General features: G+C 40.9%; 1 protein-coding gene across 7 annotated transcripts in view; it reads right to left on the reverse strand.

Moving 5' to 3' along the window:
- Window positions 1-2,239: 2,239 nt before the first annotated feature.
- The window catches only part of CRYBG1 (crystallin beta-gamma domain containing 1), a 139,140-nt gene continuing 124,432 nt past the window's right edge, over window positions 2,240-16,947 (reverse strand). For all 7 annotated transcript variants that reach the window (XM_077302895.1, XM_077302886.1, XM_077302904.1 and 4 more), the window contains 9 exons: window positions 16,411-16,537; window positions 16,254-16,286; window positions 15,535-15,647; window positions 11,982-12,111; window positions 10,048-10,187; window positions 8,853-8,976; window positions 7,700-7,858; window positions 5,246-5,408; window positions 2,240-3,565 (listed from right to left, as the gene is read on the reverse strand). In XM_077302895.1, coding sequence (XP_077159010.1) covers window positions 3,474-3,565; window positions 5,246-5,408; window positions 7,700-7,858; window positions 8,853-8,976; window positions 10,048-10,187; window positions 11,982-12,111; window positions 15,535-15,647; window positions 16,254-16,286; window positions 16,411-16,537 — 1,081 coding nt within the window. In that variant the 3' untranslated portion in view covers window positions 2,240-3,473. The remainder of the gene's footprint in view (window positions 3,566-5,245; window positions 5,409-7,699; window positions 7,859-8,852; window positions 8,977-10,047; window positions 10,188-11,981; window positions 12,112-15,534; window positions 15,648-16,253; window positions 16,287-16,410; window positions 16,538-16,947) is intronic.

Below are 16,947 nucleotides of genomic sequence, written 5' to 3' on the forward strand. Positions count from 1 at the left end.
CGCACATGGTGCAAACGCGCATGCGCGTTTGCGCCAGCGGCTGCACTTCCGTTTCCCCCCTCCCACAAAAAGAAGCTTGCCAGGCCGCAAGCTAATCGGCCGCTTTGGCAGTCGATTTGCTTGTGGCCTGGGAAGTTTCTCACTGTGGGGGTGGGGGTGGGGGTGGGGAGAGGGAGCCGTGGCCCGGTGGTTGGGGACCACTGGGTTAAGCCACTGCAATAGAAGTGTCTGGTAGTCTGGCTTTACAGATTCTCAAGATCATTTTGCTATAGATGCAGCATGGAAAAGTTCTTTGGTACTTCATCTTAACTGAGCATGAGTTTCAAAACAAGCCTGTACAAGAGGGCTTTATGTAGTCTGTAGCTATATAACAATTTATGAGGCAGAGGGACTTATTTGACTGCAGTTTTTATGTTGTTAATCTAGAATCTTTGCTAATAAGTCCATGAAGGAATGGTTTAGGAGAGGAAAATGGCCTGGGAAAACAGCTACACTTCTTCCCCAATCCCAAGGAGAAAGGGAGGAGAGGAGAAGGAATGCGTCTCCTTTGTTATTTATTTATTCATTAAAATTCTCAAGTTCCCTTCACTGTGACATCTTGGGGCGGTGTATGTAGAACCAGTAAGGTTGGAAAAATACATTGAACTATATTTAACAGTGTAGAAACAGATCAAATTCAAACAGTCATGATATCAACATCAAAATATAATTTGGAAATATTGGAACAATAACCATGGTAATTTGGAGACAACGAGACCTTGAACTTGGATCCTGTCTTAAGAATTGCCTGATATAGAAAGATCTGGTTACAGGGAGGTCCCTTGTTGCTGCTGTTCAGCTGAAGGCCTGGCGGAAGAGCTCTGTTTTGCAGGTCCTGCAGAAGTATTTAAGTTCTGTTAGGGCCTTGATTTTGGGGGGGAACTTATTCTAACAGGTTGGGGCCACCGTTGAAAAGGCCCTGACTGTTGTTGAGGCCAAGTGGATTTGTTTGGGGCCAGGGATCTCCAATCTGTTTGCGTGGATCTTCAGGGGATATGGACAAGCAAATGGTCCTTGAGGTATGCAGGGCCCAGACTGCATATGGCCTTGAAGGTAAGTACCAGCACCTTAAACCTGACCCAGTACTCAGTTGGTAGCCAGTGCAGCTGCTGAAGGATTGGGGTGATGTATACTCTCCACAGTGTTTGGCTGAGAATGTGGACAGCTGCATTTTGGTAAAGGTAAAGGTATCCCCTGTGCAAGCACCGAGTCATGTCTGACCCTTGGGGTGACGCCCTCTAGCGTTTTCATGGCAGACTCAATACGGGGTGGTCTACCAGTGCCTTCCCCAATCATTACCGCTTACCCCCCAGCAAGCTGGGTGCATTTTGGACCAACTGCAATTTTTGGAGTACAGATAAAGGAAGGCCCGTGTAGAGCGAGTTACAGTAATCCTGTCTAGAGGTGACCATTGCATGGATCACTGTGACAAGGCGTTCTGGGGCCAGGTAGGGTGCTAGTAGCTTGGCTTGCAGAAGTGGAAAAATGCCAGCTGTGCTACTTTTGTGACCTAAGCTTCCATGGTTATGGAAGTGTTGAGGATCATGCCCAGGTTTGTGACTGATAGTGCAGTTTAAAGTTGCATGCTAGTAAGATTTGGGAGACATACTTCCTGGTCTGACCCTCTTCCACCTGTCCAAAAGACCTGTCTTCAAGGGGTTGAGTTTCATGCAACTAGGCTGAAACCATTCTGTTACATCCTCCAGGCATCTAGCTGACTCAAGTTGTCAAGCTGACCGTCCATCAGGAGACAGGTGGGGTGTCATCAGCTCTCATGAGGCAACTCCTCATGAGGCAGCTTGGCTAACTGCTGCTTTTTGCCTTGGCCTTAGTAGCCAGTCCATCTCTGAGTCGTGGGCAATGACACAGTGACACTAATGACATTGACGGTGTATGAATTGCTGGGTGCTAAAATAGCCGCAGAACCATCTTAACTAACTGAAGCGGAGTAAGCCAGTACTGGTATATGCCACTTAGTGGTGGTAATGCCATTAAATTTCTATATTGGTCTAAGGGGAAAGTGCTAACAGTACTGGCTTATTGCTGGTGGCTAAAAGGTTCTTTCCTGCCCTCTGTCTTTGTTTCTGTTGCTGTTCCTGTGATGCCTGTAGAGAGAATAGTTGTACCACGCATAACATCTGTGGTCTGATTCGTAAATATTTTGTCAGAATTCTGATCCTATTTTCAGAAGAAAAACAGATTTAATTGAATAATAATTTTATTTGTAAAATAGGCATGTTTATACAATGATTTGGGCACAAAGATTGCTGGGGTTCATTGCTGGGATTACCTTTAAAAATACCTCTACTCCAGTAGGGTTTGCACATAATCAGGGGTTGTTGGGTGTTGAACTCTGGTTTAGTAACCGTCAATTAGCTGATGTTCAAGGAAGAACTTAAATTATGAGATTCACCATAGATCCCTCACAAAGGACTAGATGCCCCAAGCTTTTTCAAATGCATCAGTGCAGCACATTCATTGTCCAGGATAGCAGTGAAGTGCATATAGCGGGATGAGGTAAAGTGGGGGATCGGGTCTCAACAGAAGTCTATCTGCAGATGCTATGGATGTGAAAAGGGTAGGTAATACTGATGCAACACAGAATAATCAGATGTACAGAAGTATCTACGAATGTAGGCTGAAAGGCTTAAGATCCCAGAGCACAGGAATTTATACACAGAGCAGTGTATAGCAAATAGTAAGTGGTACTGTTGCTATGTTAAGAAAATCATCTCATTTTAAAAACTTTGCACATTTCTATTTAGAAAGAACACTTTAAAATGTGAAAGAAATATATTTCCCCTTTATAAAGAGGGGAATACTTTCCCTTCCCCCTTTAATACTTGTATAAAGTAAGGCAGCAACGCAGATGCATAATGGAGAAATTATTCATGGTTAATGAGTTCGTTTGCAGACACTTACTGGGTTGTGTAGTTCTTGTGATGTAAAACTACAATCACAAGCTCTAAAACATTTTCCTTACTAAACTGTATTTCAATGTACTGTAGAAATTTTGTAGAAATCACCTAAAATGATCTAGAGAATTTTAAAGAGTAAACATTTCTTTTCTTGTGCAAATACAATATACATTAGTAAGCCTGCAGCACGAAGAGATTAAAATAGGACTTCAGAAATAATTTAAAATTGCACATTAAAATATATTCTAGATTAATAACTTAATCCTGCTGTGAAATAATTGCACTGACAGAATTTTACTTGGGAAAAGGAACGAATAGAACGGATTGCTGCTTTAGAGCTTTTTAAACTTCTAGCAAGGTACACAAAAGCACTTCAAAATGGTGAAGGCAGCACATTAAATTCCCATTAAAATCAGTGACAGGCATATGGCATATCTCTTCTCTTCTACCACTCTTCATGTATATTGCTCTGGATGGGTCCAATTCTTCATTCTTCCTTCTGAAGTAGAATTATTTTTACATTTTTACATGTGGTTCCCAGCATTGTGTTGCCTTGTCTTCACTAACTGAACTGACAATCAGGTGGTTTTGATCATACTGTGTTCCCCCTAAAATGAAATTTTAAAAGTTATAGTTCAGCATTTCTGATATAGGGTTATGCTTCACGTTACAGATAACCATACAGGTTCTCTGTAATAGTACCAAAAAACCAAATCAAAACATAACGTCAGATACCTCCTTGAGTTAGTAGTTCCAGAACATTATAAAGGAAGAAAGTCTATTTTTCAAGTAAAGTGTTATTTTGTAAAGACAATTTATAATATTTTAGTTGAGCCAAGCATGCTGTCTTTCATACTCTGTATGGCCAATCAGAAGTTGTAGGAATATCTGTTTCCAATAAAATGCAATTCATATTTGTGCAGTAGTTAACATATTTAACGCTTTGTAAATTAATGTCTAGCAACACAGGATAGTGTAATAAAATTAGTTTGGATCCTGAGGGATCTAATACCCAATAATTACATTAGTTATTTTCAGGATTGAGGTCCAGACTATCCACAACTCAACACTCTCCCCAAAACAATGAAATTAGTTGAGTTTGGGATTATGACACCAACAGACATAAATGCAAATCTTGTATATAAATGCTGATATGTCTTAAAAATGTCATTTTCTATTGCAATCAATTTTTGGGTACTGATTCATTATACTCACGCATTACTTTATACAAACAGTTGGTGGGGTGATAAAGGAGCATCAAACATTTACCACAACAGACCCATGTTACAGGAACACAATATGTTTTTGATGCTTCCCTAGCCAGTGCTATATATAAATATATATCTCAGTGCTATATATAAATTAGTTGAGACCAGTTTTTGACAGTCTAAATCACATTCATCTTACCTACTGTCACTGCTTTTAATCTTTACTAGCTTTAGATAGACTAGATTGGAGTTCCTGATTTTTTTTAAGTGTTCATACTTCAGTAATCTTTCATAATGTTTCAGTGCATGGAATAAATTTTTTAGAATATGTGTTGCAGGAATAAATTTTTTAGATTATGTGTTGCAGGTATCAGTGCCATAAACATCTTAAGCAGAGTTACATTCTTCAAAACCTGAGCCTTCAGGGAGGGCAATATATAAGTATAATACATACATACATACATAAAATAAACTCATTACATCATCAGTGGATGTAACTCTGTGTTTAGGATTGCATTAATTAACTGCATCCACAAGAGGGCATAATTGCATATCTTATGAATTATACAAGCTCACATGCATCAAGAACCTGAATGCTTTATTTTAGTCATTTTTTCATAGAATAACGATATTTCCTCTTGCTATCAGAATTAATTATTTATTGAGTAAATTTTAGGCATGATAATACAGGCAATGCATAGTGTTTCCTGCAACAATTGTGATTTCCTTCTTTGTTTATAACGAGAAAACCAAGAACTGTTGTGTCAGCAGCATCCTATTTGTGATCTAGGAAGATCACTGGTCTACTTAACACTGGCCTTCTCCATCCAGGAAATGACACAAGAAATCGGGGGAAAATATATTGTGTTCAGAAAGACGTTTGTTCTAATCCAGCAAGAGAGCCATACACACAAAGCCTTTCCAGATATGTTGCAGATAGGTATGTCTGTCTGCACTGCAATAAAACTGCAATTTCAACAGTATGGCCACCTGGTCTTACGTCCTACTCTACCCTATGAAAGGTCTTTCTTAGTAAGCACCATCAGAGTCATTAGCGTATTCCCTCAAACAAGTTTTTACCTTTAATGTCCAGCACTAAATTTGGTTTTATCTTGCTGTAGATTCTTCCATCTGGATTAATCCTCCACTGCTGTTTTTCCTCATTCTGTTGGAGTGCCAGGCCCAGTTTTGCACCAGGAGTGATGAGACTTCCTACAATGGTCATGCAGAAATCCTCTGCCATCTGTGGAATGAAATAAACCATGTCACTGAAAAAGAGGCTCTATCTTACTGCTGTGCTAGTCATTGATGCCTATCATTAACATTGATATTTTTCTCTCAGTAGCTTTATTATGTACACATGCTGATTTTCATGGTTTTGGGACTCTGGGAGTTTTCCCCCAGCTTTAAAATAGTTGTTGCAATGCCAGGAGTATTGTTTAATTTGGGTGTTTCATTATTCAATGCTATTTTAGTACTGAAGTTTCATTACAGTGTTCCACCATATAACAACACACACAGGTTATCTTGCTGGACTTCATAAAGTACAACGGTTAAGCCCATCTAACCCAATACAGTCTGCTTTGACTAGCAGTGCTCCATTGGCATCTCATATACAGTTTTTCCCCCCCATCTCTACTTGCTTGACGTTCTTTTAACAAGAGATAACAGGGATTCGACCCAGGGCCATTTTCAAGCAAAAAGAACTGTCTCTGCTACTGAACAGTGGGCATGGCACTGAGTTGCAAAAATACAGCAGCCTGTGCTTAAAAGAACAAACAGCATGTGGAAATACCACGTGAGTGTGTCAGTTCTTAATTATATTTTTGAGTTCGGGCATTAACATCAACTCCTCTCCCTTTTTGCAGTCTGTTGTAAGTTAGAACTTGAGATTTCTCCGTGTCCAAACATGCTCTTGGCTTACTGAAAGGCAGGAAGCATTCCTCTCCTGCAGATCACTTCTGGTGAAGTTGAGAAATGTCTCCCCTTGGCAGAATGCTGTTAATGATGTTACACAACTTTTAAAAGTAGACCTCGTGTTGTATTAACTTCATCTGATGTAAGAGCCCAAAAGAAAACCTAACCACTTTGATCAGAGAAGACTGTAACTCAGCAGCATTTCTCTGTAAGGAAAGTGTTTAGGACTGGCCTGCTAGACTACTCCTGCAGATCAGTGTGGGAAACCTTGTTTGGAAATGGATATCTAAACTGATTGAAAAAAATGGCAACATTTTACTGTAAAAATATGAAATAACAGTAGGATTCCAGTGTCATGCAGGAAATGGAGGCTTGAGCTGAGGTTCAAGATATAACAAGGAGATTAGCATGACAGATCTATTAACAAATGGGAAAGAGTTTACATTGGAAACTGGAGGATGGGGCAAGAGAAGCAAGCCCAGCCAAGATCAGCTGTGCTGTTTGGAGCAGTGTGCTCCATGTGGCACAGGAACTCCTGGGGCTTGCTGTTCTAGCAGTCTGTTTTAAACCTAGTTCGGCTATGCTCCATAAAGTTGCAGCTCCTGGGGCCAGCTTCTCCTGCAACATGGTTTAAACCCTGCAGGAGAAGCCAAGTCAGTCCCAGGATTGGCTGGCTATTTTTTCATTCAGTATTTTTTTCATTGGGTTTATTGGACCTCCCAAAAACAAGGATTTCTGAAAAACCCTGGATCCAAATATCATACTGATATTGGAAGCTGGGATTTTTTGGGGAAATATGGACTACTGGGGTGTCCAATAGACCCAAACCAAAAAATATTGGATAAAAAACACTGCACACCCTTAATTATTTATGCAAGAATGGCAGGTGTTGCGTGAAAGCAAAACAATAACTAAAAACACATGATTTTGAAATCCATGAGGTTTAAGGCACAGTTTTAGATTTCTGCAGCCTTTGCCATTCCATTTTCATTTTTTTTTAAGTTCCTTGCATCATGCTCCAAATGCCTTCTCTGTGCTTAGATTTTAGACAGAAGATTAAACCAACCTGAATTTATTACTAAAAGAATTTTCAGTCATTATAAAGCTAGAATATTGTTAAATGAAAAATCTTTGGTCAATATACTTCAACAGTTAAAGTTCACATTCCAGAAAGATAACAGTGAGAGAACCTACTATGGATTTAACAAAATTAATGGGAAGCAAAAATTTGTTTTTGAGAGCCAGTTTGATAATGTGGTTAGGAGTGCGGACTTCAAATCTGGCGAACTGGGTTTGATTCCGTGCTCCCTCACAAGCAGCCAGCTGGGTGACCTTGGGCTCGCCACAGCACTGATAAAGCTGTTCTGTCCAAGCAGTGATATCAGGGCTCTCTCAGCCTCACCCACCCCACAGGGTGTCTGTTGTGGGGAGAGGAAGGCAGCATATATGAATCAACTCTTCTTCTTTTTCTTCTTCTTCTAGTTACATTAACAGTACAAGCTGCTAGATATTAGTTTGAAGTGGCTTTTTGTGTTCAGCAGGGCTTATCCTTGAGTTTTGTACATGGGTTATTGCATCACTTACAAGATGCAAAAGATGTTTAATGTAAACGTTTACCCTGCATTTGAGATATCCTTCTTGGTAAACCCAGACTTGCTCATCAGATTTATTTTCTTCTGCAACCTGCATTCTCAAAAGGTTCAAGTCATCGACATTTCCATCAGTTGATATGAACTGTCCTGTTTCTTTGTTGCGAAGTCTGAAGTACACCCGTTTCTGTGAAAAGACCAGAGCTCATGCATTATAGTATCTCCAAGTATTGTGCCCAATTGTACAATGACAGCGTATTATTCTCAAGCATCTGGGTGTGGTCACTGCTCTACCATTGTTTGCATGCACTTTAAACTCAGCTACTTGCATATTATTTTTATGCAGGAACAAAATATACACATGCTCATTTATGATGGTATAAATATGGCAAACATGCATTTTCTTGTGAGTAGGTGATGCCATGTATGAAGAATGGTAAATAAGATGTAGGTAAATTTAGACAAAATCCCTGCTTAATCTGTTTGGTAGACAAGTAAACAGCTGTTAACTATTTAAGATACTTTATTGGTAACAAAAAGTATGAAATCTATAAAGGAGAAAAAAACTATACAGTCACAACTGAGAAATGTATATTTTGATTAGTGAAAGCACACACAAAAGCCTTAGGTGATTTAGGCAACGATCATCAAATTGTGTATTGCTACTGAACAAAAGAATTATGAGATCATAGCCTACAATATTAGAAAATACTGTTAATAATTCACAGTAATTTTCAAAGCATGGTCATAAAGTATGGAGCGTTGTATCCCTGATTCTATAGTGCTCATGTATCTGTTGCCCCTGTTACATTTATTTCTATTCAACTTGCATCACAAGATCTCTCACCTGAGCATACTGTAAATATTAGACTACGGGTACTTCTAAATTATGTAATTTAATTATGCTAATATTTTCAGAGAAGCAATGTAAGTTCAGCTCAAATAAACACATACACATATCCTGAAGAGGCAGAATTATTAATAGGTGCAATGCAGGTAACCAAATCTTACAGATCAGATTTTCTTTTTCCAAGGAGACTGGTCTTTGTACTATGCAATTTCATAAAAATAGAACTCCCATCAAATACCAGAACAAAGAATAAATATAGAGCCAGTTGACAAGGACAGTTATGGAACATTTACTCATGCTTTCCCATTTCAGAGTAGGCTGTATTTCTTACCTGTAGTAAAGGTCGCATGGAACCTATTTTGTGGTAGCCGCTTAATGCATGCCAGTTTGGTATTTTTTGAGGTTTTAATAAAATTTGCCGACCACGGTAATTATTGTTTTCATAAGTAATCCACCTGAGATAAATAATACATTTAGTATATATATTTAACTATAGAATAATGTATATGAGGTAAGGCAAAATTGTTTTTTTTAATGCTTGTCACAATACCAATACATTAAAGTTATATAGTCAATAAGACTGCAATCTTACGTTATTACATAAATTATACCCAAGTGCTTCTGAGTATGAAGATCTAGGTTACAAGATCGTGCTGAATAGTGGTGTACATTTGGCATAAAGCCATTGTAATACTCGTTATTTCAAAATGGCTTACGACAGCTTAGTCGTGCCATCGGGAAAGGTGAGAGCTGACTCTGCCCTCAGCTTCTCAGCCCTGTGAAGGATTATACTAATTGTCTAATATACCGCTCCACAGCATTAATGCCCCCAAGCTCCTCAAATGCACTGTGCTGATATATTCCTTAATCATGATTAAGCCTAGGCTGAATATTTAAATTACAGTTAAGAACTGACCCTGCAAACTGCTTAACAATTTGTGCAAGTAAACATGTTTCGGGAACAGGTTATTCTTGGTGCTTAAACATCATATAAAACGCCAAAGTACCAGGACAGAAAACTTTTTAAAGAAAAATTTGTTACTGTATGCTTACAATCACGACCCACAATGTAGGACATTGACAAACCTCAGTTGAGACTGACTTTAGCTATCAGGACAATGCACAAGTTTTTACATTTAAAATCCTCAGAACTGTAGTTCAGATGAAAACTAAACTCCTTGAGTTGTAGAATTAACTTGTATTCAGACAGACTGCCAGTCATCATGAAATAGACAGTCTCTGCTATAAGCAGGAAGAACAAATTATGCCAAGCAAGATGAACACAGAGGCTCCTCCCCCCCCCCCCCCATACCAGAGCTGCTGTTAGCCCCAGTAAGGAAAAAATAATGTCTCATTTCTGTTATCCTTTCCCTCATAAATTCGCCTTAAATCTCAGTCTCACTCCAAGGCTTCTAATGTCAGTATTTTTCAAGTTAATTCTACTTATGCTAACTTATAATAACCCACTAAATATCACTTAATGGTTACTTAAAGCCTACAAAAACAAATCCCAATGTTCAACTTACATGCCACCAAGAACTTGTACTGAAGCTACATGAGGATTGTAGCCAAGAAACTTGAGATTTACAATTTCTGTAGTAAATTCCATTTTCTTTCCCTTGAAGTTCTCCTTTTCAAAGAGGACTATGACTGGCTCAGAAAGTTCCTGTTTTAAAATAAGCAGTCTAATTTTACATCAATTGTAGGGTTCATGAAGCAATACAGTCACTAAAGTTTTTCATTTGTGAATGGCAAGTAGCTGTTCTTAATCAGTAGACCATCACTAGCCCCTCGACAAAAATCAATACTTTCCAGCACACTGGATTACCAGTTTAACCAGATTTGCCACACGGGGAGTATTTATTGCTTCTGATTCAGCCACACTCCCCCCCCCCCAAAAAAAGAAGAAAAAACACTTGCAAAACTGCTTGAGCTGATGAATTAAGAGAAATGAAAATCAATCCCACTGTTACAGGACTGATTAGATGGGAGGCCTGCTCATTACTCATGAAAAAATTATTCAAGGTGTGGGATGAAAACTGGAAGGAGAACAAGGTGATTATTTACAGCCACACCTTCCATTCTTTGCTGGTATTTTCATGACTCAGCAACAGCTATAATTGCAGAACTTCCCCTACAGCTTTCTGGATAAAGTGGCATGACATGAATTTTTAAACCTATAGTTCTTTAAACATGGAATTTTAAAAAACTGAGTTTTACATTTTACATTCTTATTCTATGTATTCCATGCAAAACATGAATTTTGGGACTGAAATCAAAGAATGATGACTTAATATACTAATCCAGAACTCCTAGAGGAGTTGTTTCGCAATGTTATGATACATGAAAGGTTGTCCTCACCCAAATTGTTACCAGAAGCCCAACTGGATCATGTAGTGCAAATGTAGGAGTACTTGGAAGTTCCCAGGGGGGGAGGCATGCGCTTTTTTCTATGGGAAAGCCCAAACCTAATGCAAGAAGTGTATCTTGTATATTGCACAACCTGCTCTTCTCATACCAAGCACAGGCTGCAATACTCCACAAGTCTGTATAGTGCAGGACAGAATTTTTCAGTCTCTGCAGTTGTCTCCTGTTTTAAATTCATGTAAAAGTGAATAACATGGGCTTGCTTTCTAGATATGCTCTCCTAATCCCCAAACTGCTTCAATTAGCTTTACATTTGTAGTTTCTAAATTATTGCATTAGATGCTGATATGCCATTTTGTGGGACTTATTTGTTAAGCCTGACAATTAAGAAATTAAGTAACCCTTCAAAGTGTTTATATTACGAAAGAGCAGATGCTTTGCCATTCATCTTTTTTGTCAGCAGGCAACAATAATCGAGCTGTGTCGATTTGCAGTTCAGACTAATAGTTAATATCAATAGTTATATTGTTAAATCCTTTGCTTCATTAATGATTGAGATACCCAAGTAGGTATTTTTTGATCACTAAAGAATAAATCATTGGATTATTCTTGGAGTCTTCACTGTTGGTGAACAAAGGAATATTTTACTGTGAGTGTGTTAAGGAATAAGTATGTGTGCGCTGAATGTTCACTTAAAAGAAAGGTATGAAAAGGCTTTTCAGAAGGTGAGGTATGTGTATTTTCCAAACATGTCTTCATCCATGGCTGTCTACAGCCACTTAGTTTTATCTCTCTGTTGCTTTCCCACTGACTCATTTGGTTCAAAATTTAAAGATCCATAGTTGATTTAAAGCTCGCAGCCCTGTCTTTCAGGAATCACAAAATATGCTCAGAAAAAGGCTCTTACTGTAATTATTAAATGAGATTTTATTGATATCTAAAATAAATGGGACCTGCCAACTTCACAGTTCTACATCTATACTTTGTTCAGTTAAACTGTCAGATTATATTTTGTTTGTTCACAGAACTTACACTGGCGAGCAAGTCAAGCTTTTCTACCTCATTTGATTATTGAAATATTTGTAAAACTTACAATATTTACAACTTGTAAAGACTTTAAGCAAGTTTGGGGTAGGCATCCCATTGCGGGCAGATCAGGATAGGCTCCTTCTTCTAACACATACTGATTACCAGAAAAGTCTTCCTTGTCATATGCAATCCAACTGCAAAAAAAAAAAAAAATGAAGACAATGAGGATGTAAACATTCCTGTTCTGAAACAAGAAATGTCAGCACGAGAGAGAGAAAAAATCTGAATATGTTCTTCCCAAAGAGGAGCACAACATGGTTTGAAAGCTTTCTGATAGAATGCTGGGTCAGATGTAGTTTTCTTATTTTCTTAATGATGGTTGGTGAGATCCTTTCATTGTTATAGTGTCAATTCGCAATTTAGAGTATGTAAAATATTTTCTTCCATTTAGTGCACTCAAGAAGGCAGAGGTTACTCTCAAATCTGCTTACAGTGGTTTACAGTACGTTCCTAAGCAGAGTTACACCCTTCTTAGTTCATAAAGGTCAATGGGCTTATATGCAGTATAATTGTTTAGGATGGTTCTGCTAAACACACATGCATTTAATTCCAAAGTATGCATTTCAAAGGCGCACAGTGTGCTTTCAGAATACTTACTGCATCCACATATACACCAAAGGAGACTCAAAGCATTCTGAGTCTCACTTTTTAATGCACAACATGGCTGCAGCACAGCAAAGAACAAAATGCTGGATTTATTATGCTACAGCCACTGACTGGCTGCTCCATTGCTTGTATCTCTGCATCTCCTCTTTTTTAAAGGAGCACAGAGTGCCAGTTGGTGGGATGCCCAGTGGTTCCCAACCTTTTTATCACCGGGGACTGGTCAACGACAATTTTACTTAGGCGGGGGGGGGGTTGTAATATTTTGCCGAGGGATGTCGCTGCCGCCTGAACCTCTACTCCACTTGCTTTCCCACGGGAGCCCCTGACTTCCCGCCGCCTGCTGGGGGGTGCTGCCAGTAGCAGCTGCGCAGTGCCACACTGAGGGGAAGCCCCAGCCATGGCAACCACTGGAGAGCACTAAAGGTGAGCCGGCGGCAGAGTGACAGGGCAGCCCCCAAGGTAGCAACCAGGGAAGAGGACGAGAAGCCATGGCCCGGTACCAAATGATCTCCAGACCGGTCCCCGGACCGGAGGTTGGAGACCACTGCCTTAGAGAACAGAAGGTGGTGCCACTTCAGGTTCCCAGAAAAGAGAATTTCTTTTTGGAAGCAGAAGGAGCTTTCTTTCCCACTTGTTCGCCTTCTTCCTCACCAGCTCATTTTCCTCCTTTAGTTGCTGAGGACATCCTGCAGCCAAGTGCTCAAGATAGAAGCAGCCTCTTTCAGACAATCAGTTTTGGGGTACTATATTCCCTCCACAGGAGAGAGGGAGGGAGCAGCAGCTAACTAGTGGCACACAAACAGTATTCAAGGCACCTTAGAATGTGAGCCTCGGGTACCTTCATTGCACTGTGTAATTCATTTTAAATATTGTTTTTCTGCTGCTTCAGCATGTCTGCTTGTTTCAACTTAGTTACTCCCTAAAATTGTAGTGTAAATTAAATTCCTAGCCCCAGCCAACTTCTGCTAAAGTGCAACAACAACCAATGGCCCTAGATGGGTGCCTGCTTCAACAACAACAGCCCCTTCAGTGTGGTCTAGATCAGCGATCCCCAACCCCTGGTCCACGGCCCGGTCTGCAGGATCTGGCGAGGGTGGCCGCTGATGTGCGGGCTCCAGGCTCCTCTTGAGCTGGCTCCTCGCCCGCCCTGAGTCCTTTGCCCCGTCGGCCATCGTTGGGGGGCAGCCTCATTCGTGCCACCCAGCCCAGCGCACTGGCCAGTCGCTGCACGCCACAGTGCCAGGGCTACCCAATGGTGCTGCAGTGTGGGGGAGGAGGATGTGCCCAGCAGCCGCTGCTCCTAATGCTGCTGCTCATACTCACCTCTCTGGTGCGGAGCCTGCACCTCTGGTGGCTGCTGCTGCTGCCCATGCTGCTGGCAGCGGCGGTGGACCATGTGTGGACCTACCGTGAGGAGCCGGAGGAGAGCAACAGGTGGGTGGGTGGGCGGGAGGGCAGAGTGAGGCTCCCTGGATGCGCCTTGCATGTGGTGACGGAACGTCAGACACCCACCTGCTGTATTCTCCTCACCCCCCTTCCTTCTCCTCGCAGGGAAGTGTGCTTCCTCTCTGGCGGCCAGGTGCTATTGGATTTTGTGGTGTTGCAAGGGCTGGCATCATTGGAGTCGCCCGGTAACCTTGGCACAAGACAACTCGCTGAGGCTGTTTGAGCCAGCATGGCAGAGGTGAAGGCCGGACCGGTAAGATGGGGGGTGATTCCAGTCCTCCCATCTTGTCCCCCCCCCCATTAGGTCCCAGGAACAGGGAGGTTAGTGTTAGGCATTTACTTTGGTGGGGCCTTTTTCAGCGTGCTTCGGAGTCCGCACAACAGAAATGCACTTTGATCTTAAAGAGCAGTTTGTGACCTCGGGGTCAAAACAGATGGCCGCAGTTTCCAGCTAAGCTGCCTTTGTGCTTCAGACAGATAGCACAAGGGGGGAAAGGCAAGGTTTCTATGGAAACCACTCCCACCTGTGTTGAAAGCATTTGTCCAAGCTATTTGGTAAAAGCAGCCATTAAGGTCTGAACAGCTTTAAGACTACCCCCCTCCCACCTGCCGGGGCTCAGTTAAATTGTAAAGCCAGTTCCCGGTGATAAAAAGGTTGGGGACCAATGGTCTAGATCAGTGGTCCCCAACTCCCAGTCTGGGGACTGGTCCCGGTCCGTGGATCAGTCACTACCGGGCCGCGACTCCTCCTCGTCCTCTGCCCCGGCTGCTGCCTTGAGGGCTGCCCTGCCACTCTGCCACCGGCTCACCTTTGGTGCTCTCCTGCGGCTGCCATGGCTAGGGCTCCCCCTCAGCGTGGCACTGCGCAGCTGCTGCTGGCAGCGCCCCCCAGTGTGCAGCGGGAAGTCAGGGGCTCCGGCAGGAAAGTGGAGCAGGGGCTCAGGCAGCTACGTCCCTTGGCAAAAGACTACCCCCCCCCCGGGCCTCAGTAAAATTGTCAAGTGTTGACTGGTCCCCGGTGATAAAAAGGTTGAGGACCACTGGTCTAGATAACATGCATTTGCTTTTTATTCAGAAGATTGCTTCTGTAAGCTTGACAACTGGGAGGGGATCTAATAGCCATCTTCAAGCATTTAAAAGGCTGCCATATAGAGGATGGAGCAGAGTTGTTCTCTCTTGCCCTGGAGGGACGGACCAGATCCAATGGGATGAAATTAATTCAAAAGAAATTCTGTCTAAACATCCGGAATAAGTTCCTGACAGAGTAATTTCTCAGTGGAACAGGCTACCTCGGGAGGTGGTGGGTTCTCCATCTTTGGACATTTTTAAGCAGAGGCTGGATAGCCATCTGATGGAAAGGCTGATTCTGGGAAGATTCAAGGAGGTGGCAGTGGATGAGTGATAGGGTTGTGAGTGTCCTGCACAGTGCAGGGAGTTGGACTAGATGACCCAGGAAGTCCCTTCCAACTCTATGATTCTATGATTCATAGTATGCAGCTTCATACCTGCCAGATAATACCTTTGAAGACCTTGCAGGAAATGAGTCATCAACCTGAGAAGTGTCTTTCTCTAATATTTGACTTTTACCCTGGAACTCTGGTTCTGAAAATATCTGGACCTTTAAAGAAAAAGGAACAAAACCACTTAGTGCTAGATCTGTAACACTCCTCCTCCTAAATTATCAGCTGTTAACCAGATAAATCTAAGATCATTTATAAGTTAAAGAATACATGAAAACACATTATAAGCAGCTTATATTTTGAAGTAAGTAAAAGGTTCAAAACCATTTTTCTAAGATGAACCAGCAGTGGAATATACCTGCCTGGCAGTTTTTTCTCCCCCCACCCATACACACGCATGCAATGCAAAGAAACATTCTCAGAATATGCTTCATATTATTGAAATTTTCTTTTAGAGATCTGATAAATACAAAGTCTGAACATCTTCTGGAAAAGAAATTGGCCCTACATTTGAAGGGCCAGGGTTAGCTGGGAAGTGTGAGCATTAACTATGCATTTTGTCTTACAGCACACAGAAAACTGGACAGACTTAAAATGTCTACCCCTGTGGTGTATTGCCTTCTCCTGGCCAGCAGCTACATACAGCATTCTTTGTGTACCGTGTTGGCTGTCCCACATATACTTTCTCATCTACACCACCATATTCACAACTGTTTATATAGCTTACATGCTATATTTGTTCCATAAAATCTTAGAAGTTTTACCTTAAATTTCCCCATACAATCACTGGTGGTATCCTAAAACATAAAGAGAATAAAGGACAAATAATAAATATGATGATGTAGAAAGGATTGATAAAATAACTAGTTAATCAAGATTGGTGGGAAAAGACAAGTATAACCATACAAAAGGCTTCCTTACCAAAATTATGGGTTGAACTGAAGATATCTTACAACTCCTACCTCCCCAAGTCTCATAACTGGGGTACATTCCTTTATCAAGTATGTACTGCTCTCCTGTGAAGTCAGGATTTTCATAAGCCACCCACCTGGGGAATAAACAGTATATTATTTTGGTGTACAGTCATGATTTACAGCACAATTATTAACCAACTCTTGGAAAAAGAGCTACAAAATAAAGAAAAGAAACTAAAAAAATAGACATATGCCACAAAATATTATAATGAATATTACAGATATACATGTCTGCTTTTAAAACCTATGCAGCTAAAAATGGATAGTATGTATGTTTCCACCTAGCAACTAAAACTAGCTCCTCTTGATCACGTAGAGTAATAAAAGAAAATATTTAAAGATTGCCATTCTGTTATAGAAATGTAGCATATAACTACTACAGGTGAACAGTTTATTGTTCTATTGTTCCACAGGTTAACAAAAGCTAGAAAACGCAGCATTTGTCATTGTTTTTACACATTCCACAAAGAAAGGTATACTTTCT

Source organism: Paroedura picta, chromosome 1, assembly GCF_049243985.1.
Source record: "Paroedura picta isolate Pp20150507F chromosome 1, Ppicta_v3.0, whole genome shotgun sequence".
Classification (NCBI taxonomy): domain Eukaryota; kingdom Metazoa; phylum Chordata; class Lepidosauria; order Squamata; family Gekkonidae; genus Paroedura; species Paroedura picta.